At 50.0% G+C, this 22,958-nt stretch overlaps 1 protein-coding gene and 1 long non-coding RNA gene across 3 annotated transcripts; one reads left to right on the top strand and one right to left on the bottom strand.

The window, feature by feature from the left end:
- Positions 1-9,771: 9,771 nt before the first annotated feature.
- Positions 9,772-19,744, bottom strand: LOC128830950 (gastrula zinc finger protein XlCGF57.1-like). Of its 2 annotated transcripts, XR_008443715.1 has the most exons (4): positions 19,401-19,744; positions 16,523-16,649; positions 12,458-14,001; positions 9,772-11,270 (listed from the first exon to the last, which is right to left on the bottom strand). XR_008443715.1 is itself a non-coding variant. In XM_054016917.1 (3 exons), exons 1-3 carry the CDS (start codon positions 19,422-19,424, stop codon positions 12,548-12,550), a joined length of 1,605 nt encoding a protein of 534 aa, XP_053872892.1. In that variant the 5' UTR covers positions 19,425-19,744; the 3' UTR covers positions 9,772-12,547. The 2 variants fall into 2 exon arrangements, 1 of the variants encoding a protein (XP_053872892.1); XM_054016917.1 differs by having other exon boundaries at positions 9,772-14,001.
- On the top strand, positions 19,649-22,268 carry LOC128830980 (uncharacterized). The gene is made up of 3 exons (XR_008443722.1): positions 19,649-19,712; positions 20,344-20,468; positions 22,217-22,268. It is a non-coding gene; the product is annotated as an uncharacterized LOC128830980 (long non-coding RNA).
- Positions 22,269-22,958: the final 690 nt, after the last annotated feature.

Raw genomic sequence — 22,958 nt, 5'->3', positions numbered from 1 at the left:
GCCATGGCATTAGGGGGTAGGCTGGGTCTCCAAGAATAACTATTGGCATTTCAACATCCCCAACGGTTATTTTCTGGTCCGGGAAGTAAGTCCCTTGCTGCAGCCCTTTAAACAGAGTAGTGTTCCTGAAGACGCGAGCATCATGAACCCTTCCCGGCCAGCCCACGTTGATGTTGGTGAAACGTCCCTTGTGATCCACAAGTGCTTGCAGCACCATTGAAAAGTACCCCTTGCTGTTTATGTACTGGGTACCCTGATGCTGCGGTGCCAAGATAGCGATATGGGTTCCATCTATCGCGCCACCACAGTTAGGGAATCCCATTGCAGCAAAGCCATCCACTATGACCTGCACATCTCCCAGAGTCACTAGCTTTCGTAGCAGCACCTCAGTGATTGCTTTGGCTACTTGCATCACAGCAGCCCCCACAGTAGATTTGCCCACTCCAAATTGATTCCCGACTGACCGGTAGCTGTCTGGCGTTGCAAGCTTCCACAGGGCTATCGCCACTCGCTTCTCAACTGTGAGGGATGCTCTCATCCTGGTATTCTGGTGCTTCAGGGCAGGGGAAAGCAAGTCACAAAGTTCCAAGAAAGTGCCCTTACGCATGCAAAAGTTTCGCAGCCACTGGGAATCGTCCCACACCTGCAACACTATGCGGTCCCACCAGTCTGTGCTTGTTTCCCAGGCCCAGAATCAGCGTTCCACGGCTATAACCTGCCCCATTAACAGCATGATCTCCAAAGCACCGGGTCCCGCGGTTCGATAGAATTCCATGTTCATATCCTCATCATTCTCACCGCCACGCTGCCGTAGCCTGCTCCTCGCCGCCTGGTTTTCCAGGTTCTTTTTCAGCATAAACTGCACGATAAGGCGCGAGGTATTTACAATGTTCATGACTGCTGTCTTGAGCTGAGCGGGCTCCATGCTTGCCGTGGTATGGCGTCTGCACTGTTCACCCAGGAAAAAGGCGTGAAACGGTTGTCTGCCGTTGCTTCCTGGAGAGGGTGGAGGATATACCCAGAACCACCCGCGACAATGTTTTTGGCCCCATCAGGCATTGGGATCTCAACCCAGAATTCCAATGGGCGGAGGAGACTGTGGGAACTATGGGATAGCTATGGGATAGCTACCCACAGTGCAACGCTCCGGAAATCGACGCTAGCCCCGGTACATGGACGCACACCGCCGAATTAATGTGCTTAGTGTGGTTGCATGCATTCGAATTTATACAACCTGTTTTCCAAATTCGAATTATATAAATTTGGGTTAATCCTGTAGTGTAGACATACACTATGTGTGTGTCCAGCGCAGAGAGAGACCAGTGTCTGGGAGAGTCTCCCCAGAGGAAAGGCAGGCCTGAGGCAGGGAGCGCTGGTGAGGGGTAACTAGCTAAACCCAAGTAGAAGGATGGGGCCCAGCCCAAGACTGGGATGGAGGCTCTTCTGTTGATTTTGTTATATTTGTTTGGGAATGTTGGTTTCCTGGGAGGGGTGGAACTTCGGGGGAGGGGTAAGTCATCACAGCATCAGACCACGTGGGAGGCAGCAGCCAACCATGGACTGAGGGAAACTGAGGCAGGGTGAGTAATGTCCCAGTGGGCAACCAGGGGGCACTGCAGAGGCTGACTCTGCCACAGCTGGCCTGTGCATGTGTCTGTTTAGTTTGTTAAACCCAGGGTTGTGAGTTCAATCCTTCAGGGGGTCACTTAGGGGTCTGGGGCAAAATCACTACTTGGTTCTGCTAGTGAAGGCACGGGGCTGGACTTGATGACCTTTCCAGGAAATAGGATATCTCCATTTAATTAAAAAAAAAAAAGACTAACTTCAATAGCAGTAGTAGGCCAGCCAGTTGAAGGGGACATGACACATGCTTCACCAGTCAATTGCATAGGCATCTCTACATGGCTGAAATTTTTATTTTCCAACTTGGATCTATTGATGTGGGAAACATTTTGGATTTTTTTCCCTTTACAGATGTGGTTCAAGGATGAACTAATCGAGAAGCACAGTGATGGAGCAGTCTGCCTAGACATTTAATAAAAGTATAACCCCAGTAAGAGTTGGAAGTTCAAACCAGAGACGTTACCCATTAGGCTACACAGTCCTTTGGTACAACTGACCCACATTTACCGGCCCAAAAACCACTAAAGGGAAGTGCCCTGAATGCAACAGAAACACATTGAGACAATTCCACTTTAAAAAATCCAAACCAAAGAGCAGGGCTACAAAGTAATTTCCCTGGGCCAGGCTGAGACCCATGTCCCTGCACAAGCCCCTGCAAAGAAGCCAGCACTCACTGTGTGCTTTTGCTTCTGCAACACAAAGAGCTTCTTCAAACGTCTGCAATAAAGGGGAAGGGCCAGGTCTTGGCACAGCAGCTCTGAGCCAGGGTAGACCTAGGAATCTTCCACATGCCGCTCAAGCCCTTGGGGGTGGATTTCACCCAGCACAAGTAACGCAGCAGGGCACTGAGGGATGCAAGAGTCCAAAGGGAAGAAATGTTCCTCTCGGGGCCTTCTTCCTGGGTCGGTCCTGGGGCCGGTTTTGTTTAATAGCTTTATTAATGATCTGGAGGATGGTGTGGACTGCACTCTCAGCAAGTTTGCAGATGACACTAAACTAGAAGGCGTGGTAGATACACTAGAGGGTAGGGATCGGATACAGAGGGACCTAGACAAATTAGAGGATTGGGCCAAAAAAAACTTGATGAGGTTCAACAAGGACAAGTGCAGAGTCCTGCACTGAGGACGGAAGAATCCCATGCACTGCTACAGACTAGGGACCGAATGGCTAGGTAGCAGTTCTGCAGAAAAGGACCTAGGGGTCACAGTGGACGAGAAGCTGGATATGAGTCAACAGTGTGCTCTTGTTGCCAAGAAGGCTAACGGCATTTTGGGCTGTATAAGTAGGGGCATTGCCAGCAGATCGAGGAACGTGATCATTCCCCTTTATTCGACATTGGTGAGGCCTCATCTGGAATACTGTGTCCAGTTTTGAGCCCCACACTACAAGAAGGATGTGGAAAAATTGGAAAGAGTCCAGCGGAGGGCAACAAAAATGATTAGGGGTCTGGAGCACATGACTTATGAGGAGAGGCTGAGGGAACTGGGATTGTTTAGTCTCCAGAAGAGAAGAATGAGGAGGGATTTGATAGCTGCTTTCAACTACCTGAAGGGGGGTTCCAAAGAGGATGGAGCTCGGCTGTTCTCAGTGGTGGCAGATGACAGAACAAGGCGCAATGGTCTCAAGTTGCAGTGGGGGAGGTCTAGGTTGGATATTAGGAAACACTATTTCACTAGGAGGGTGGTGAAGCACTGGAATGCGTTACCTAGGGAGGTGGTGGAGTCTCCTTCCTTGGAGGTTTTTAAGGCCCGGCTTTACAAAGCCCTGGCTGGGATGATTTAGCTGGGAATTGGTCCTGCTTTGAGCAGGGGGTTGGACTAGATGACCTCCTGAGGTCCCTTCCAACCCTGATATTCTATGATTCTATGATTCCCCCAGGCTATGCCTCCTTGGCTAGCCTGTCTGTAATGCCAAGGTATTAGTCTGCAATACAAAGCCAAGGCCTGAGCCTGCAACCCAGCCTCATGGAAGCACTCCCTGCTCAAGATGGCTGTAAGCAGTGGTCTACGCTGACCCTTCAGAGACCTCGGTTCTAGTCCAGGGGCAGGCAAGCTTTTTGGCCTGAGAGCCGCATCAGGTTTCTGAAATTGTACGGAGGGCTGGTTAGGGGACGCTGTGCCTCCCCAAACAGTCAGGCATGGCCTGGCCGACGCCCCCTGACGGACCCCCCAGGACTCCTGCCCCATCCAACCCCCCCTCTTCCCTGACAGCCCCCCCAAGACTCCTGCCCCATCCACGCCTCTGACCACCCCGACTCCTATCCACACCCCCGCCCCCTAACCATCACCCCCGAACTCTCCTACCTCTATCCACCCTGCCCTCTTACTGCGCTGCCTGGAGCACCAGCGGCTGGTGGTGCTACAGCCGCGCCGCCCGGCTGGAGCCAGCCACCCCACCGCGCAGCACAGAGACCGGGTCAGGCTAGACTGCCAGCTCTCTGGAGCAGCAAATCTCTCTGTGTGTTTGTGCAGCACTCAGTGTGAGGGGCCTCCAGAGGCTACAATAACAATGATAATATGAATGAAAAAAGTCACCCCATTGACTTCCAGGGGCCGGATTCTGATCTGGCTCATGCGAGTGTCAGTCAGCAGGAGTATTTCCACCGGGATCAGGAGGGGCACTGGTTTCAGTGGGACAGCTGGCTTGAGCAAGGGTCATGGTAGTGGATCAGGCTGCTTCTTTTAAAACCTAAACCTAAAAAAGAATGCGTGATTCTTACAATGATCACCAGGGATCCAGGAATCCACTTGCTGTGGGAAAACGCGGGATTTGCGTTGTTACAGAGAATCTTGTTTTTCACATTTTGTGAAAAAATAGAAACATACATTAACTATTAACTAGATTTTACTGAAAGTACCAGTCTCACTGCCTCTCCCTCTTGTGGTTGATTTTTAAATGTGCTTTAAAGGTACATAGCTAAACACACTCCAATAAACTGCTTCTGGCGTCTAGAGCTTCGTGTTTTAATGCATCTCAAATTTCACTTCAGCCTCCAGCCGTGAGTAATTCAAGTTATGAAAAGATGCCACACACTTGAAAAATCCCCCCTAAAGCCCATGTCACTGAGGTTGGCAAGGACCAATTTCACACTGATGGTATGTGCTGTCCTGTAACGTATGCAGCAAGGCTAGAGATGTGGTTTGAAGGCAGACAGCTGTAGAACACATGGAAAGCACTAAATACAACCTGAATTTTAATCGTGGGAAAACATGGATTTTTTTTTAATCCGAGAATTTTGGGGGTTTTTTATCACTGAAAACTAGGATCCCTGATGATCACCAATGAAAGGCAAGCCTCTACCAACTTTGGCCTATCAGAGACATACTGAGCATAGGAAATAACTGTGACATCATCACTAGGGTGATGATAAATGTTGGCTGAATAATGGTGTAGCAGGGCGGTCACCCCGCTCCGGTTGGGAAGGAGTTAAAACAGCCTTGGGAGAGGGCTTCCCCGGGGAGCCAATCACGAGCGGGCTGGAGGCAGCCAATCAGGGCCTGGCTGGGCCAGTATAAGAAGGGCTCCTGGGGAAAAGGAAGAACAGGAGTACTTGTGGCACCTTAGAGACTAACAAATTTATTAGAGCATAAGCTTTCGTGGACTACAGCCCACTTCTTCGGATGCATATAGAATGGAACATATAATGAGGAGATATATATACACACATACAGAGAGCATAAACAGGTGGGAGTTGTCTTACTAACTCTGCTTTGAGAGTGTGTGACACAGTCTCTCAGCATAGTCTGTGTGATATGTAGATTGTAATGGATTTTTTACCTTTAGTCCTTTTGGTATGATGTCCATCTGCTTGCATTTGGAAAGGAAGATGATGTCTGTCTGTATCTGTACGAGTTTTTTCATGAGGTTGATGGATTTCCATTCCATACGGCTAAATGCAGTGCCTTGCATAATGACAAGTTTCAGAGTAACAGCCGTGTTAGTCTGTATCCGCAAAAAGAAGGCTGTTACTCTGAAACTTGTCATTATGCAAGGCACTGCATTTAGCCGTATGGAATGGAAATCCATCAACCTCATGAAAAAACTCGTACAGATACAGACAGACATCATCTTCCTTTCCAAATGCAAGCAGATGGACATCATACCAAAAGGACTAAAGGTAAAAAATCCATTACAATCTACATATCACACAGACTATGCTGAGAGACTGTGTCACACACTCTCAAAGCAGAGTTAGTAAGACAACTCCCACCTGTTTATGCTCTCTGTATGTGTGTATATATATCTCCTCATTATATGTTCCATTCTATATGCATCCGAAGAAGTGGGCTGTAGTCCACGAAAGCTTATGCTCTAATAAATTTGTTAGTCTCTAAGGTGCCACAAGTACTCCTGTTCTTCTTTTTGCGGATACAGACTAACACGGCTGTTACTCTGAAACTTGGGGAAAAGGAGGTGAGTCTTGCTTCAGCAGTGGAGCAAGAAGGACCTAGCCCCCTGGTAGAGACTGGGGTACCTTGGACAGAGCAGTGCTGGGAAAGGGCAGGCTGAGCTGGGGAGCTCTGGCCTGGTGACCTCACAGCCTTGCAGGAAAGGCCTGAGAAGGTACTAGGGCTGCAGGGAGGCAGTCAGGGCAAGTGATGAGTGGCCACTTCAGACTGCAGTTTGCCCTTTGAGAGACGGGGCTAGATGACGACTGGCAGTAGTCACTGAGGCGAGGTGGGCTCAGGGGAGTGGGGTTCCCTGGGTGAGGGGCAGCATCCTAAGGAAAGGGGCACGGTGGTCCAGGAGGGATGTGGGGCCTACACATGGTGGAGATAAAGGGACTGCAGAGAGCCAGGTAAGGGCAGGGAAACCGGCCAGAGGAGGGCGCTCCTGAGCTGGCTGAGCTAATTCCCCAAAAGAACAGGAGTCCTTGTGGCACCTTAGAGACTAACACATGTATTTGAGCATAAGCTTTCGTGGGCTACATCCAAGTGGGCTGTAGCCCACCAAAGCTTATGTTCAAATAAATGTTAGTCTCTAAGGTGCCACAAGTCCTCCTGGTCTTTTTGCAGATACAGACTAACACGGCTGCTACTCTGAAACCTAATTCCCAAACGGACCAGCAGGAGGCGCCATGCTGGTGAGTGCCTCAACCTGTTACAAATGGCAACCACTGTATGGAATACAGCACCTGCCAGTATCAAAGCGTTTTATGGCCAATAACTAAACAATGCAAAGAAATATAGATTTGCAAAGTCCTCTCTCCACCAGTCAGATCCTCAGCTGTTGAAGCCAGTGGAGCTAATCTGATGGACACCAGCAAGGATCTTCACACTACGACCTGCATGCATGTAACATTTAATGTACAGTGTTGGTACTACATAAATAATACAATCAAATAGTTAATAACCAACCAAACTATCTCTGATATATTGTATGATTTGTTACTTCATTGAGGAAAAAAACTATTTAAATACTTTAATTGAACACAAAGCAAGACCCGGATCCTGTAAATATTCACGAGCAGGAGGAGAACTGCCTACATGAGAGAAAGCACCACTCCAGATACTAAGTGTTTGAAGGATAAAGTCGCATTTTTGGTGGTTGATGATAATTAAGTAGTGAAAATATAACAATTAATTGATGCCAAGAGAACAAAGTCTCCTCATGTAACAGGATTTGAATTCACCACCTTTGAAAGCCCCAAGGTCCAATCCCACTCTGGTGGGAGTGGTTGCAACTCCCAGCAATTTCAATGGGAGTTTTGTCTGCTTATGTCCAGGAAGAATTTGATCCAGAGACCTTATCCACTCAGCTATACAATCTGTTCTTGTCCTGTGTCTGAACTGACATGGTGAAGTTAACGACAAGGAGGCTTTGGCATTGTTCCCTGAATGCACTATTTGATTTGATTTATCCATAAGTATTGCCGTCTCGCTCATCGCCAGTGGGTGAGTGACTCAGGGTATTGATCCTTCATTTTACATGTAGGAGGTAAAACTCTGAACCTTTCTCCCTTTAATCTGTCTTCTTCCATTGGTAGCTGATGATGTGGGGAATGGTGTCGTTACAACCCGGTTGCATGGGGAAATGCTGGTTTAAGCGGGTGTCTTCTTGCAGCATCCTTTCGAGGTAGTGAGATGTGCGTATCAAGCTGATATGCTGGGGAAGTTGTTGTCACAAGCGGGGGTTTTCACCAAGAGCCTTGTTCTTCTGCTGTCACAAGATGAAATCTGGGCTCTGTCACCCTCAGTGTCCCAGCTGAGTATAGGAAGGATAGTGGGGAATGGAGAAGACAGGTGGTCCCAGAGGTCTCTGGACTCTAGCCCATTCAGGGCAAGCACTTAGAAATGGACCCATCATTTAACCAATCATTTGGGGAGGGACAGCTGAGTGGTTTGAGCATTAGCCTGCTAAAACCCAGGTTGCAAGCTCAATCCTTCAGGGGGCCACTTAGGGGTCTGGGACAAAATCAGTATTTGGTCCTGCTAGTGAAGGCAGGGGGCTGGACTCAATGACCTTTCAAGGTTCCTTCCAGTTCTAGGAGATTGGGATATCTCTATTAATTAATTTTTTTATAGACAGTTTTGCTTAGAAGGCGCAGCGCCTTGGTAAGCCCAGATAGAGAAGGTTGCAGCCCATGGATCTCTGTGGCTGGGTCCACATCAGAAAGGAATGAACATAATTGTTTGGCCAATGGAAGGTAGTAGCAGGATTTTCTGATCACCGCAGCTAGTTGAAACTCAAGAGCAATGAGTAACCAAGCAGGATTCTGCTTTGAGTGGCAGGGTAAATATACTCTGTCAGTGAAGGGCAAGGTCACCTTTGCAAACAGTTCCTCAAAACATTTCTCCTGTCCACTTGCATCAGGGCGGCTCTAGGCACCAGCAAAGCAAGCAGGTGCTTGGGGCGGCAAATTTGCAGGGGCACAAGAATCCAGCCTGGGAGCTGAGAACTAACAGGAGTCCCTGGGAGCTGTAGTTCCTTGGTTAGCTCCCTGCCTATAGAGCCAGCCCTGGAGCAGGGAAAGAACTACATTTCCCAGCATTCCCTCGGCCACAATTAACAGGAAAGGGAGGGGGAAGGAGTGTGGACCTGAAACTGCATGCTGCAACTTGCTGTGAATGGTAGGGACAGAGCCAGCTCTAGGTTTTTTGCCGCCCCCCCCCACCCCAGCCCTGGGCTCCCCCCGCACCCCCATGTTGCCCCAGCCCTGGACTCTCCCCTGCCAACACCCCCTGCTGCCCCAGTTCTGGCCCCCACCTGCACCCCCCTGCCTCTCCACCCCTGGGCTCTCCCCCTCCCCCCCCCGCATCCCCTGCTGCCCCAGCCCTGGGCTCTCCCCCCCCCCCCCCCCGCACCTCCTGCCGCCCCAGCCCTGGGCTCTCCCCCAAAGAAAGAATTGGGTGAACTAAATGGACAGTGCACCTCTCTATCTGATGCCTAGCAAGGGAGATCCCACTAGAATTTAAAATGAAAAGTAAGGGAGGGGAGGCTCTACTAGGACCTGGGCAGCCTTAGATACAGTACCAGGCACATAGGAGGATTTACACTTCCGAGCCATGGAAGCAGAAATTGACTTTTCTTTTCCAGATTTAGCTAATATCTGGGGATATCCAGGTTGGATATCAGGAAAAACTATTTCACTAGGAGGGTGGTGAAACACTGGAATGCGTTACCTAGGGAGGTGGTGGAGTCTCCTTCCTTGGAGGTTTTTAAGGCCCGGCTTGACAAAGCCCTGGCTGGGATGATTTAGCTGGGTATTGGTCCTGCTTTGAGCAGGGGTTGGACTAGATACCTCCTGAGGTCCCTTCCAACCCTGATATTCTATGATTCTATGATTCTAATATTCAGAAAGGGAATCTAGCACCTGCCTTCCAGATTTAAACACCCTCAAAATCCAGGCGTGCTCAAGCTCAGTTTGGGCGGCTGTTACTTCATTTCTCTCAAATCAAAGATACTGATCCACTGGAACTTGCTGTAGAAAACGTAGAATAAATTGAGCAAGAAATGCTTCCCAGTGGTTACTAGGACTGGAATTGCTATTTTCAACAGCCATTGCTTTTTCTTTTCTTTTTTTTTTTAGTTTTAGTTTTATTTGTTTAAAAGGAAGACAGTGATATTGCATTGGCAAATTCCCCATAGAAACAAAGAATGGAACAAAAGAATAAGAAAGGCGCCTCAACTTTTCCTCATTTATGGAGGACAGTCTTATAATATGCATCCAGATATTCTCCAGTCACACTAGCTGAAAAATGTTCCACTTTACTGCAGTTCTGTAACCATATGGGAACCAATCCTGTCTGTGTTCTGTGCACACCCAAAATTCCTGCTGAATGACCCACCCTGGGAGCAAGTTATCAGTGACCCAGGGCTGGGGCGGCAGAAGGGTGCAGTTGGGGGGTGGGGGAGAGAGAGACAGGGCTGGGGGGGGGCAGCCAAAATTTTTTTTGCTTGGGGCAGCAAAAAACCTAGAGCCGGCCCTGACTTGCATCACCTCTGTGCCTTGTCTGGGTTGAGCTTTAGCCGGCTGCTCCTTGCCCAGCTCTCCATTCTGACGTAATGGAAATCACAGCATTCATGTCAGATGAGAAGGCGACGTAGAGGTGGGAGCCATCCATGGCCAAGATGAATTGAACCACCAGTCCCCAGTCCCATGAGCATTCCAATCATAGAACTGTCTTTGGAGTCAACCAGACTCCCGCGCACGGAGCACTTACAGAATCATACCCAAATTATAACCCAAACCTCTGGGCAATATGGACTGCGGAGTTCAAACCAAACCAACTCCCTGCTCCACACCCAGGCCTCCATGCAGCAAGACATGGAAGTTACACTACAGGAAGCAAAACATAAAGCAGACCCAAAAAAGGCAATGAGTCAAAGACCATGAAGAATTTTCCTACCTTTGAACTACATGTTGTGCTTTAAAAAGGCACCTATTAAAATGGGGGGAGGGATAGCTCAGTGGTTTGAGCATTGGCCTGCTAAACCCAGGGGCCACTTAGGGATCTGGGGCAAAATCAGTACTTGGTCCTGCTAGTGAAGGCAGGGGGCTGGACTCCATTACCTTTGAGGGTCCCTTCCAGCTCTATGAGATAGGCATATCTCCATATATATAATTTTTATATGGTACATAATGGAAACAATTAGATCAGTGCATAAACAAAAAGGAAACAGCATTCATTAAAGAGGTGCGTCGGATCGCGCAGAGAGGAACACCAGCCTGAGAGGCAGTCTTACAAGTTTGAGGCCACTGTGTTATATTTTCTTCTGATCTGTCTGGATAAACGTAACTTCCTCCTTGGGTTAAAGAAGACACCAGTTTAAATCTGGTTGATAATGTTCATTTAAATCAATGGTTCTGAAAAGAGTCTCTCAGTTACTGGGTAACGTGTGGGGACCGCACTGGAGAGAAGACTATCGGAGCACACGGTTTCATGATCTTAGCCATGTCATAGCATATATATTTCCACATAAGCAGGGCACTGTTCTCCTTTACTGATGTTTTTGAAAGAACGGGTTCATATATTTGAAGTAGTTTGGGGTAAGTTTAATCAATTCAGCATCCAGGAAATAACTATTATTGCCATAGTTTTGACATTATTTCTTACTCGCCACTGAAAAAGCATCAAGAATAATGGCTTTTGCTCGCCCACGCATCAGGATGCGTTTAAACCTGCCACACAGCAATAGATCTGGGTCTGTGAGAAGAACAGAAAAACGGATTCAGCATTACTCACTGGCCTTGGCTGTTCTTGGTCAACAGCCAGATTTGCAAAAGCATTTTGGTGTTTAGAGATGCAGCTAAGCGCCTACGAGAATTTTCAAAAGCTCCTAAGCAGGTTAGGTGCCTCCAGCCAGATCCTCCAAGTATAATCCCACTGGGAGTTAGGTGCGTAACTACTTTGGAGGACCTGGGCCAGAGATACCACTGAGAGTCAAGGGGAGTGGGGTGCCTGACTCACTTAGGTGCTAGTGCAGTGGTTCTCAAACTTTTGTACTGGTGATCCCTTTCACATAGCAAGCCTCTGAGTGCGACCCCCCTTATAAATTAAAAACACTTTTTAATATATTTACCACCATTAGAAATGCTGGAGGCGAAGCGGGGTTTGGGGTGGAGGTTGACAGCTTGCAACCCCCATGTAATAACCTCGCAACCCCCTGAGGGGTCCCGACCCCCAGTTTGAGAACCCCTGTGCTAGTGAGATTGACAACAGCACCTGTCGGCATCTTTACACACCTAAACACCTTTGTGAACCTGGCCCCAAATAATTTCTTTGAGGAACAGTTTTCAACAGCTGAATGAACACTTCAAAAAGTTATTTCTTTGATTCATTGCTCAACAAGAACCAAATCATATATTTGCTGAATATTATTTGACCAGCTGTTCTTCACACCCCATTAATCATTCTCCACCCCTTCCAGCCCTCCATGTTCCCATTGGCTAGTTGAGGGTACTGCTGAGGGGTCTACCACGCCATACCCACATCCTACAGTCTTCCTGAGGGTCAGTCAAGCTCAGAAGGTTCATCATCAGACATCTGGAAAACCCAAGGTTTGAATCAGCCCTGCGTCTTCCAAGCCTGCCCCCTCTTCTCCTGAGGGAACGCTCTGCTGTTCAACATGGTTCCTGCTTTGCCAGACGTTTTCTGGACTTCTTGACAATTACATGGTGTTTCCCGACCTGCCGAGCCTTAGAAAGTCTGACAGGGTCTCTGCGTTAACCGGAAGGCAGGTTTGAAATATCCCCCCTCTCCTGACAAGGGCAATTCAAAGAGCTGTTTAAACTCTTTCTGGGACGTGTTTGGAAATCTCAAGCTTGAGAGCCCCAATTCCTCCCTTGTTTGCTCCCCAGTAATCGAGAAGATATTTACTGATGGATCCATACCCAGAGCCATGCACCTCCCTCGATCTGCACGTCAGCCCCCCATTGGCATCAGCCGGAGTGCCGGACAGAGCTGGACGGGAGGGCATCGCCCTAGGCACATTCACTCAGTAGCTGACCAACGTGGATCCTCTGATGAGCGATCAGACTCGTCTTCTGGCTGAAGCTCTTCCCACAGTGAGCGCACTGGAACGGCCGCTCCCCGGTGTGGATCCGCTCGTGCGACACAAGCTCGCACTTCTGGCTGAAGCTCTTCCCGCAGTGGGCGCACTGGAACGGCCGCTCCCCGGTGTGGATCCGCTGGTGTTTCACCAGGTTGGCACGTTGGCTGAAGCTCTTCCCGCACTGGGTGCAGGGGAAGGGACTCTCGCCAGTGTGGATGCGCTCGTGCTTCACGAGGTTCGACTTCTGGCTGAAGATCTTCCCGCACTGGGCACAGGTATAGGGGCTCTCCCCGGTGTGGGTGATCTGGTGAGCCACCAGCTCATACCTCTGGGAGAAGCTCCTCTCGCACTGGCCACACTGGTAGGGCCGCTCCCCTGTGTGCACGCGCTGGTGCTTCACCAGGTTGGATTTGCGCACAAAGCTCTTGTCGCAGTCGGCACATGGGTAGGGCCGCTCCCCTGTGTGCAGGCGCTGGTGGGAGATGAGCTCATAGGTGCGGGAGAACCGCTTGCCGCACTGGGAGCACTGGTGAGGCCGCTCACCCGTGTGGGTGCTCTGGTGTGAGGCCACGCCTGACTTATGCCGGAACCTCTTCCCGCACTGGGCACACTGGTGGGGCCGCTCACCCGTGTGGGTCTTCCGGTGCGAAAGCAGGCCCGACTTGTGGCCGAAGCGCTTCCCACACGCCTCACACTGATGCGGCCGCTCCCCCGTGTGGGTCCTGTGGTGCGACACCAGGCCAGACTTGTGCACGAAGCTCTTCCCACACTGGGCGCACTGGAAGGGCTTCTCGCCTGTGTGGATCTTCTGGTGCTTGGCCAGGTTGGATTTGCGGATGAAGTTTTTCCCACACTCACTGCACTGGTACGGGCGCTCCCCAGTGTGGATTCTCTGGTGGAGGGTCAGGTTGATATGCTGGGTAAAGCCCCTCCCACATTCGCCACACCGGTAGGGCCGCTCGCCGGTGTGGATACGCTGGTGGATGGTCAGGTTGACGTGCTGGCTGAAGCCCTTCCCGCACTCAGCGCACTTATACGGCCTCTCCCCAGTGTGGGTCCTGCGGTGCTGAACCAGCTCCGATCTCCAGGTGAAGCTTTTCCAGCACTCGTCGCAATTGTGTGGTCTTGCCCTTTTCTTGGGTGCCTGGTTCCCACTGGGCCACGTGCAATGGCTGTTCCCTCTTCCCCCTTCAGCCGGCTGCCCTGGCCAGCCACCTTCCTCGCCGCTTGGCTCTGGGACACGGACGCTCTGAGTGCTGCAGTTCTGTGCCTTCTCTGAGCCGTTGGCCGAGCTGTTTCCAGTCGGCAGCTCCGGGGCTTCCAACTTTTCAGCACATTCCTCCTCATTTTTCTTCTTGCTTCTCTGCCTGGGCCAGTCCCCTGCTGGATGGAGAAAAGAGTTCAGGCATTACTTATGGATGGGATGGTGGTAACGAGTCATAGATTTTTAAGGCCAGAAGGGACCATGCTGAACTTCCAGTCTGACCTCCTCCAGAAAATTTCACCCAGTGATTTCTACATCCAGACCAAAACTTCTGGACCAGCTAACGCATGTTTTTAAGCATGACATACAGTCTTGATTTAAAGCCTTCAGGTGATGGTGAAATGATCACATCCCTATTCCAATAGGTATTATTCCAATAGTTAATTACCCAGCCTGCTACAAAATGTGTGACTTATTTATAACCTAACTTCTCTTGCTTCACCTACCATTCGACATTTGTCTGCTAGGTTAAAGAGGAATCTACTATCAAAAATCTCTTCTCCATGTAGGTACTCAGAGATTGTGATCTAGGCATCTCTTAACCGTCTCTTGGATAAACTGAAGGAAAATCCTAGACTCACATGTATCCTTGGAGTAGCTCCACTGGCTTCCCTGAACATCGGGAATGAGTCTGGCCCCCAGTGTTTGGAGAGTTATAAGAACGTAAGAATGGCCATACTGGGTCAGACCAAAGGTCCATCTAGCCCAGTATCCTGTCTACCGACAGTGGCCAATGCCAGGTGCCCCAAAGGGAATGAACAGAACAGGGAATCATCAAGTGATCCATCCCCTGTCGCCCATTCCCAGCTTCTGGCAAACAGAATCTAGGGACACCTTCCCTGCCCATCCTGGCTAATAGCCATTGATGGACCTATCCTCCATGAACTTATCTAGTTCTTTTTTGAATCCTGTAGTAGTCTTGGCCTTCACAACATCCTCTGGCAATGAGTTCCACAGACTGACTATGCGTTGTGTGAAAAAATACTTCCTTTTGTTCGTTTTAAACCTGCCACCTATTAATTTCATTTGGTGACCCCTAGTTCTTGTGTTATGAGAAGGAGTAAAAAACACTTCCTTATTCACTTTCTCCACACCAGTCATGATATTATAGACCTGTATCATATCTCCCCTTAGTCGTCTCTTTTCCAAGCTGAAAAGTCCCAGTCTTATTAATCTCTCCTCAGACAGAAGCCGTTCTATATCCCCAATCATTTTTGTTGTCCTTTTCTAAACCTTTTCCAATTCCAATATATCTTTTTTGAGATGGGGCGACCACATCTGCACACAATATTGAAGATGTGTGGGCGTATCATGGATTTATATAGAGGGAATATGATATTTTCTGTCTTATTATCTATCCTTTCTTAATGGCTCCCAACATTCTGTTTGGTTTTTTGTCCATGTTTCCTCTTTTTGTGCAAGTCCTTTTTGATTTTCAGGTCATTAAAGATCTCCTGAGGCAGCCATATTGGTCTCTAAGCACCGATTTTAGAACTTTGAAACATCCTATTCAAGTTATTTATGTGTCAGGATTATTATTGCTTTTCAAAAAATATTTAACGGAAAAACTGCTCTCAGCCCTAACAGCAAATGGATACACCAGTGACTGTGTGCGTAGATGTGATGTCACAGAACAACACAATCTGTGAGTGTGATTCTCAGCCCTGACTTGAGCTGGTGTATTACACCGGATTCGGAGTGAGGGAGATAAACACGGAGAGGAAAGAGAAACTCAACAAAATAATGAGCAATTTCCCAAATAGGCTACACCTCTGGGGAGTTACATTCCCCCATTACCACCGGGATTTGTCCTTTGGATGCTTTTCCTATTTGTTCTAAACATACCTCCTCCTCCTGATTTGCTGGTCTATAGTGTCCGCTCCCCTACCATGAGCGGGATGTGTCTGGTGCTTCAGCCATGGGCTGGCCCTCTGCACAGGGGCGAATTTCTCTCCCTCCATTCAGGGAAACTGAGCAATGACCTGCTTCTGCTTGTGATGACGCATTCCACTGATAACAGAGCTGCACTGAGGACCGCTGGGAATGCACGTGTCACTTTCCGTGTCCTGCTTTGCTGCGGAGCAGTTCCAAGAATGTTGCTTCCTGTTTTACCAAGTGGGGCTCAGACAGGAAGCCTCTGTGGGGGCTGGGAAGGTGCCGGAGGCTCACATCAGTGACAGCAGCATTAGAAAGGCTTGTGTTTCCCACATGCAAGAGGTTTGAGGGTCAAGGCTGGAGCAGCATGGGGTGCAGTGTCACCAGGGGGTGGTCATCTGTTACTGTCCCACAGGAGCACACTGTCTTTCCCCAGCGATGTCACGTCAGGGGTCGGATCCGTAGCTGGTGTCAGTCAGTATAGCTCTATTGACTTCAATGGAACTACGGACATTTGCATCAGCTGATGATCTGGGCCATTGCATACTTACTAGGTAAGACTTATCCTAGGACTGGGAGCCCCCTGGAACAAGGACTAGCTTTTTAAAGCCAATGTGTACAGCACCTGGCACTGTGGGGCTCTGATCCTGGACTGGTTGCCCCTAGGGGTTACTGTAAAACCAATAAATAATAATAGACTAAAGACAGCCCAGGGATTTCAATGATCCTGCTGCACCTAGTAAAACAATGAAGGCTGATCCTTACCCAGAGAAATGAGATTTGCATAATTCTCCCTCATCACCTCCTGGTACAGCTCCTTCTGCCAGTCTGCCAGCATCTCCCACTCCTCCCGGGAGAAATAGACGGCGACGTCATCGAACGTCACCGGGACCTGCAATAACAAGCACCATTCCCTCAGCACCTGCTGCTTCAGTTACCACTCGTCCCTGACAGTTGTGACATTCCAGCCCAGCCTTCCGACCTCTCTAGGCCCATTCATATCCTCCCCTGTCCTCCCGGGCGTTGAAAAGGCTTCCCATTGCAGTGCCACTGGTGCATGCAATTCGTGGGCCGGTCCCCGCTTTTTCCAGATCATGAAACACACAGTAACTAAAATCCAGCTTAAAATCAACCCCAGCAAAACCCTCCTGGGTATCTCTCTCCAGCTCCACACGGCGTGGTTACTCATTCTCCTTCACTTCCGTTTATAACCCCACCCCACCACGCCCCCAGTTGCAATCCAGACCCCAGTGGTGGTGTCCAAACCAGTGCCTATTAGCGGTAAAATTAAGATTTCGTGACACCCTGCACTTAAGCTCCTTAGCGTCTAATTCCATTGCTGCTGATGATCTCCCCACAGCCACTACTTCTGTGAGTTCATCAGAATAAAAGCAATAACCTTCGTCTGGCGGGATTGGTTCTTTATTCGCCCTCGCTGCTTACTGCTCATGGTTCCGCCAGCCTCAAGTTGCTTAGCAGGTTTTTAACTCTTACTATTCCTTCCGGTGATGAAAGGTAGTGTAATCGAGTGGGAGAGAAGTGGACTGAGACGAAGGAGATTTGGGTTCTATTCCTGGCAGCACGGTGCGTGACCTTGGGCAAAACACCTCCTCTGTTTCCCCTCCCACCCATTGTCTATTTAGACTGTAACCTCCGGTGGAGGGGACCATCTCTTGCCACCTGTCTGTACAGTGCCTAGCATAATGGGGCCCGGATAGGGTGTCCAGATGTCCCGATTTTATAGGGACAGTCCTGATTTTTGGGTATTTTCTTATATAGGTTCCTATTACCTCCCACTCCCTGTCCCGATTTTTCACATTTGCTGTCTGGTCACCCTAGGCCCGGATCTTGACTGCAGCTTCTAGGCTACCATCAATATCTATCCATATATTGATAGACATTGCTAGAGATTAAAGTGTGACAAACCACAGAGCGATTGCTAGGATCTCTCTCTTTTTCCACACGCCACGTTCTACCTTCTTCCTGTCTGCTCAGCCTGCAGGGTCATTAGCGAATTCCTTTTAAGCCTTACAATGCCTGTTATCTGAGGAGCTGCTTTGTATATAGTCTGGTTCTTTGCACGTCTCCCATCTCCTGCTGTCCATCCACAGCTCCAGCCTAGGCGACCACACCTCCTCTTTGGTAATTTTCTTACCCATGGCCAGATTTAAGCAGCACGTTATTAGGCGAGCCATTGCAGAGCCCTCATTGATTTCACTCCCAGCCTTACCTTTTCCTACAGCGTTGTTTTGTTACCCCAAATCACCACAATTTTCAAAGTCCTTCTTATTCCTCTTAGCTCCTGTGATGGGGTGTCCTACTCAGATGGGTCCAGGCCATTCCGAAGTGCAGGATGGCTTGGAGGTCCCCTCTCTGCTTGGCACAAGAGGTGCTGGGGGACAAACAGTGAATACCTTTTCCAGGCACCGAAACGATTTGTGAATGTGGGTCAAAATCAGTGAATAGTTTTGGACAAAAAACCAAAATGAACATTTCAGAAATGGCAAAACATTTTGAAGCGTTTGGCGAGTTTGTTCTGAAATGACTTTTTCCAGACCAAATGTTGTTTCCAATCGACATTTGAAATCTTTAGTTGGACCCAGATGAAATTTTTGTGTTTGTTCATTCTGCTGAGAACATTTTGTTAAAATTCAGTTTTGGTGTGAAGCCAACCAGAGTTTTTTCTGGCTGTTTGGGTTTGGCCCCTGATTCCAAAACCCAGTTATTAACTCAGCTCCAGAGACAACCCCTGGACAGCAGTCGCAAGGTCATCCTGACTTTCTCCTGCCCTTATCTTTTGCTTTTACAGACTGATTATTCCTATTTGGCTGCCTCCCTTTTTCTGTTTCCAGCCTTTTCGGTTCACGTGGACCCAGTGAATTATAATTCTCCCAGTTGCGTTGCACAACTACTCAGCACTCTCTCCCCAGTGTCTTGTAGATTCATCTGATATCCTCTCTTGTACTGAGTATGCACCAATCTTCTGCCCCAGTGCATACCCCATGCAAAACTCATACCACATCCTAATGCAATATGCTTATGAAGTGTGCTGCCTCTCCTGCTAGGGGCGGGTTTGCATAGAGGATAATAGCCTGCTACTGCTACCCTCTAATAGTGCTGCCCCTTTGGCTCAAGTAGTGGCCTCCCCTCCCCTATTTTGGTTCTGAAGCACCTAGGTTCAAATCCTGCTGGTAGCTTTAGAACTGTTCCATTATTTGTCCCCTAAGAAGTTCTTCACATAAATAAACATATGCACAAACACACACACACATACACACACATACACCCCCACACATACATACACATACACCCACACACACATACACATACACCCCAATTAAATAAATCAAGCTCTCCCCCTCCCTCCCCCATCGGCTAGGAAGGAAGGAAGGAATTGTTACTGTCACTTCTTTAGTTACAAAGCTCGGGAGATGGCCCAGATGCTGTGGCCGTAAGAGCCATGTCTACAGCCAGCCAGCCAGCGTGTGCATCGGGGTACCACGCTCCGGGCACTCCGGACACGTCTGCACGCATCCCTGGTGCACCTGGTGCAGGGGGTAAAGGCCCCCGGCTGGCAGCGCTGCGCAGCGCCTCCCCCCCGCTCCACAGCCACACAAGGGAAGTTGATGGTAAAATCTCCTACCTGAGCCAAAGCCCCTCCCGGCATTGTCCCGGCGGCTGGGCCGCAGGCGGGGGGGAAGGCTTGGCTGGAGGCCGGCCAAGCGGCCAGGGCTCCTCGCGCCCCGGCTCCAGCTGGGAGGTTCCCCCGTCCTCCGCTGCGCTCGCGGCTCGGCTCCCCGGGGCAGCGGCAGCCGCAGCCGGGTTCAGACGCGCTCCGGCTGGAACTGGAGCCGGCGGAGGGGGCGGAGGGAGACAAAGGCTGGCGAGCGGGGAGGGGACGGAGCCGCGCGGAACCCGAGATGTCTCCGGATTTGCCCGCACGAGCCGCGCACAGGTCTGGACACAAAGCGGCGCGGCGGGGCGCGCTCCGGGCATGCGGCCATGGCACCGAGCCCGGTCACGGCAATGCCTCGGGCGCCCCCAGAGCACCAGGCGGCCCTAGCCGCGCTAAACCGGATCACCAGGGATCCGGATCTTCCGTGTAAACCCCCCAAAATCACCCATAAAAATCCGCGTTTCCCCAGGTTTAAAGTGAACTTGAGTTTCCCCAGCCACAAATGCGCACAATGTGTCCTGATGTACAGGAGAACCCCACTGATGGGAGTCTCCATTATCCGGCTCCTGTCTGACCCGAACCACCAGCAGCCTTGGGCTGACAGCGACGGGCTGGAGCAGTCAGCCCCCAACCCCCCGCATCCAAAAACAAAGGGGTGAAAGCTCTTTGCCAGTTCTCCTGATTCGCCCAAGTTTGGGTTCTCCAGCGGGGCCCAGTTCGAGGGGATAAACGGGGCTCTGTTGTACATTTAAAGCGCCTTCAAAAAATCACCCCAGAAGGGGGAGGTGCACTCAGCAGGTGACACTGGTGCGGTCAGTGACTCGTTCACACCGGCTTTTCTTTTTTTACACAATGTAAAAGCTAAAGATTCTCTGTAAACATGCAAATTCCGCGTTTTTCCCGTGGCAAGTGGATTTCTAGGCTCCCCGATGATCACCCGGTTCTGGGGTAGCCTGGGTCTTTGGCCTGCAGCACCAGGACAGCGACGAAGCTGGGCTCCTGCCCACAGACTTCTGGGTCCCACACTCCTCTCAGGTAAACCCTACAGCGGTCCCAGGCCCTGACACCCCTCCATGAAGCCAAGCCAGGCCTCTCTGTCCTGGTGGGACCCAGGTCTGGGGCTCTCAAGCCCAGTCCCAAAGCCCTGTATGCACGCGATGGGAACGTCACACCTCCCCCGCTGCAGCAGAAAGCAGCCCCTGGGCCCAGAAATGTGGTGTGTGTCAGGAGCTGGAGCTCAATGTCATGTCGTTGGGGGGTCAATCAGAGAGAGGTGTGTCCTGAGCATGGGGCTGGGAGCTAAGCCGGCTCCTGATCCTGGTTCTGCAACACAACGCTTTGTAGCCTTGGGCACATCACTTAAGCTCTGTGTGCCTCACTTCCTCCCCCTGAGAAATGGAGCGAATTCCACCTGCCTCTCACCTCAGGGGGATGCCAGAAGGGGTTAAGGATGGCTTCTGAAGCCCTGTATAAGGGGGGCAGCTTGGGGGGCATAGAGCCACCATAATGATTCTTCCATGCCACCATCTTAGCAGAGAACATGGCCAAGAAAACAGGGGGTGGCACAGGCATCCCGGTGTTATGCTGATCCCCGGCACTGGACTGGCCCCTTGGGGCCATGGCTAGCTGAACTAAAACAGCCCCCGGAGCAAGCATCCAAAGCACAGTTCAGGATCTGGGTCATTAATATTTAAGATTTAAAGGCCCGGGGCTCCGGCTGCGGTAGTAGCAGCTGGGAGCCCCGGCCCTTTAAATCACCCCCGGAGCTACCAGCTGCAGAGGTGGCTGGGAGCCCTGGGGCTCAGGGGCAATTTAAAGGGCCAGGGGCTCTAGCTGCCGCTACCACAGCGGAGCCCCGGGCCCTTTAAATCGCCGCCCGAGCCGGTTCCAGAGCTTAACTACCCTTAGAATTAGGTTTTCCTAATGTCTAATCTAAATCTCCCTTGCTGCAGATTAAGCTTCTTGTCCTACCTTCAGTGGACATGGAGAACAATTGAGCACTGCCCTCTTTATAGCAGCCCTTCCCACGTTTGAAGACACTTATCTAGTCCCTCCTCAGTCTTCTTTTCTCAAGACTAAAGATGCCCCATGTTTCAACCTTTCCTCACAGATCAAGTTTGCTAAAACTTTTATCATTTTTGTTGTTCTGCTCTGGACTCTCTCCAGTTTGTCCACGTCTTCCCTCAAGTGTGTGCCCAGAACTGGACACAGTTCTCCAGCTGAGGCCTCACCAGTGCCAAGCAGAGTGGGACAATGACTTGCCGTGTGTTACCTATGACACTCTTGTTAATACACCCAGAACAATCTTAGCCTGTTTGGCAGCTGCATCGCATTGTTGACTTTTGGACAGTTTCTGATTCACTATAACCCCCAAATCCTTCTCAGCAGCACTGCCACCTCGTCAGTTTCCCCCAGGTTGTAGCTGTGCATTTGAGTTTTCCTTCCTAAGTGAAGTACTTTGCACTTGTCTTTATTAAATTTCATCTTGTTGAATTTAGACCAATTCTCCAATTTGTCAAGGTCACTTTGAATTCTAATCCTGTCCTCCAAAGTGCTTGCAACCCCTCCCAGTTTGGTGCCATCTGCAAATTTCATAAGCGTACTCCCCACTCCATTATCCAAGTCATTAATGAAAATATTGACTAGTACCGGACCCAGGACAGACCCCACTAGATACGTCCTCTCAGTTTGACAGTGAACCGTTGGTAACAATTCTATGAGTACGGTCTTTCAACCGGTTGTGCACAATTTTGCACAATTGTACTGTCTATCACCCAACCCAGGAAGGCTGTGGACCCTGCTTCCCGCTCCCTCCCTGCCCCCTGAGGATGACCAGCCAAAGTCATTGGAGGATGAGAACGAGGAGGCCAGAAAAGCCAGGATCTCTTTGGGTCTCAGGACCCTGACACCGGCCACAGAGAAGGTGAGCCCAATTCCTGCCGTGAGACTGATTCCTGCTGTGAAGTAACCAAGCCCGATTCCTGGACAGAAACCCAACCCCTCCAGGCAGGCCTGAGTTCCTCATCTGTACAACAATTCTAGTAGCACGTCCTGACCTTCCCAGGGGCTGTGAGGATAAATACATTACAGAGCGTGAGGTGTTCAGGTGCTGGGGGCCAGGTGAGTACCTGGAGAGAGCATGTGATTCAGAAGTGTCAGCCCCAGAGCCCTCAGCAGTGGGAAAGGCTAGTGGGTGGGATTATCTAGCAACAGAAGAACACACTGTGCAGTCTTCAGACATGACATCTGTCTGAAGGGGGCAGGGAGGAGGGTGTTGGTGATGAAATCCAGAGCTGGGAATCAGGAGAGCTTGATTTCATTCCTAGCTCTGTAATTGACTCACCGGGTAGATCAGCTAGGCTAAACCTTCCAAACCTGGGTGCTGAATGGTATGGAACTAGATCGGGGGTCAGCAGCCTTTCAGAAGTGGTGTGCCGAGTCTTCAGTTATTCACTCTGATTTAAGGTTTCACGAGCCAGTAATACATTTTACTGTTTTTAGAAGGTCTCTTTCTATAAGTCTATA

This window comes from Malaclemys terrapin, chromosome 2, assembly GCF_027887155.1.
Source record: "Malaclemys terrapin pileata isolate rMalTer1 chromosome 2, rMalTer1.hap1, whole genome shotgun sequence".
Lineage (NCBI taxonomy): Eukaryota > Metazoa > Chordata > Testudines > Emydidae > Malaclemys > Malaclemys terrapin.
Note: the sequence above shows the minus strand (reverse complement) of the source record. Positions and strands in the feature narration are given on the sequence as shown.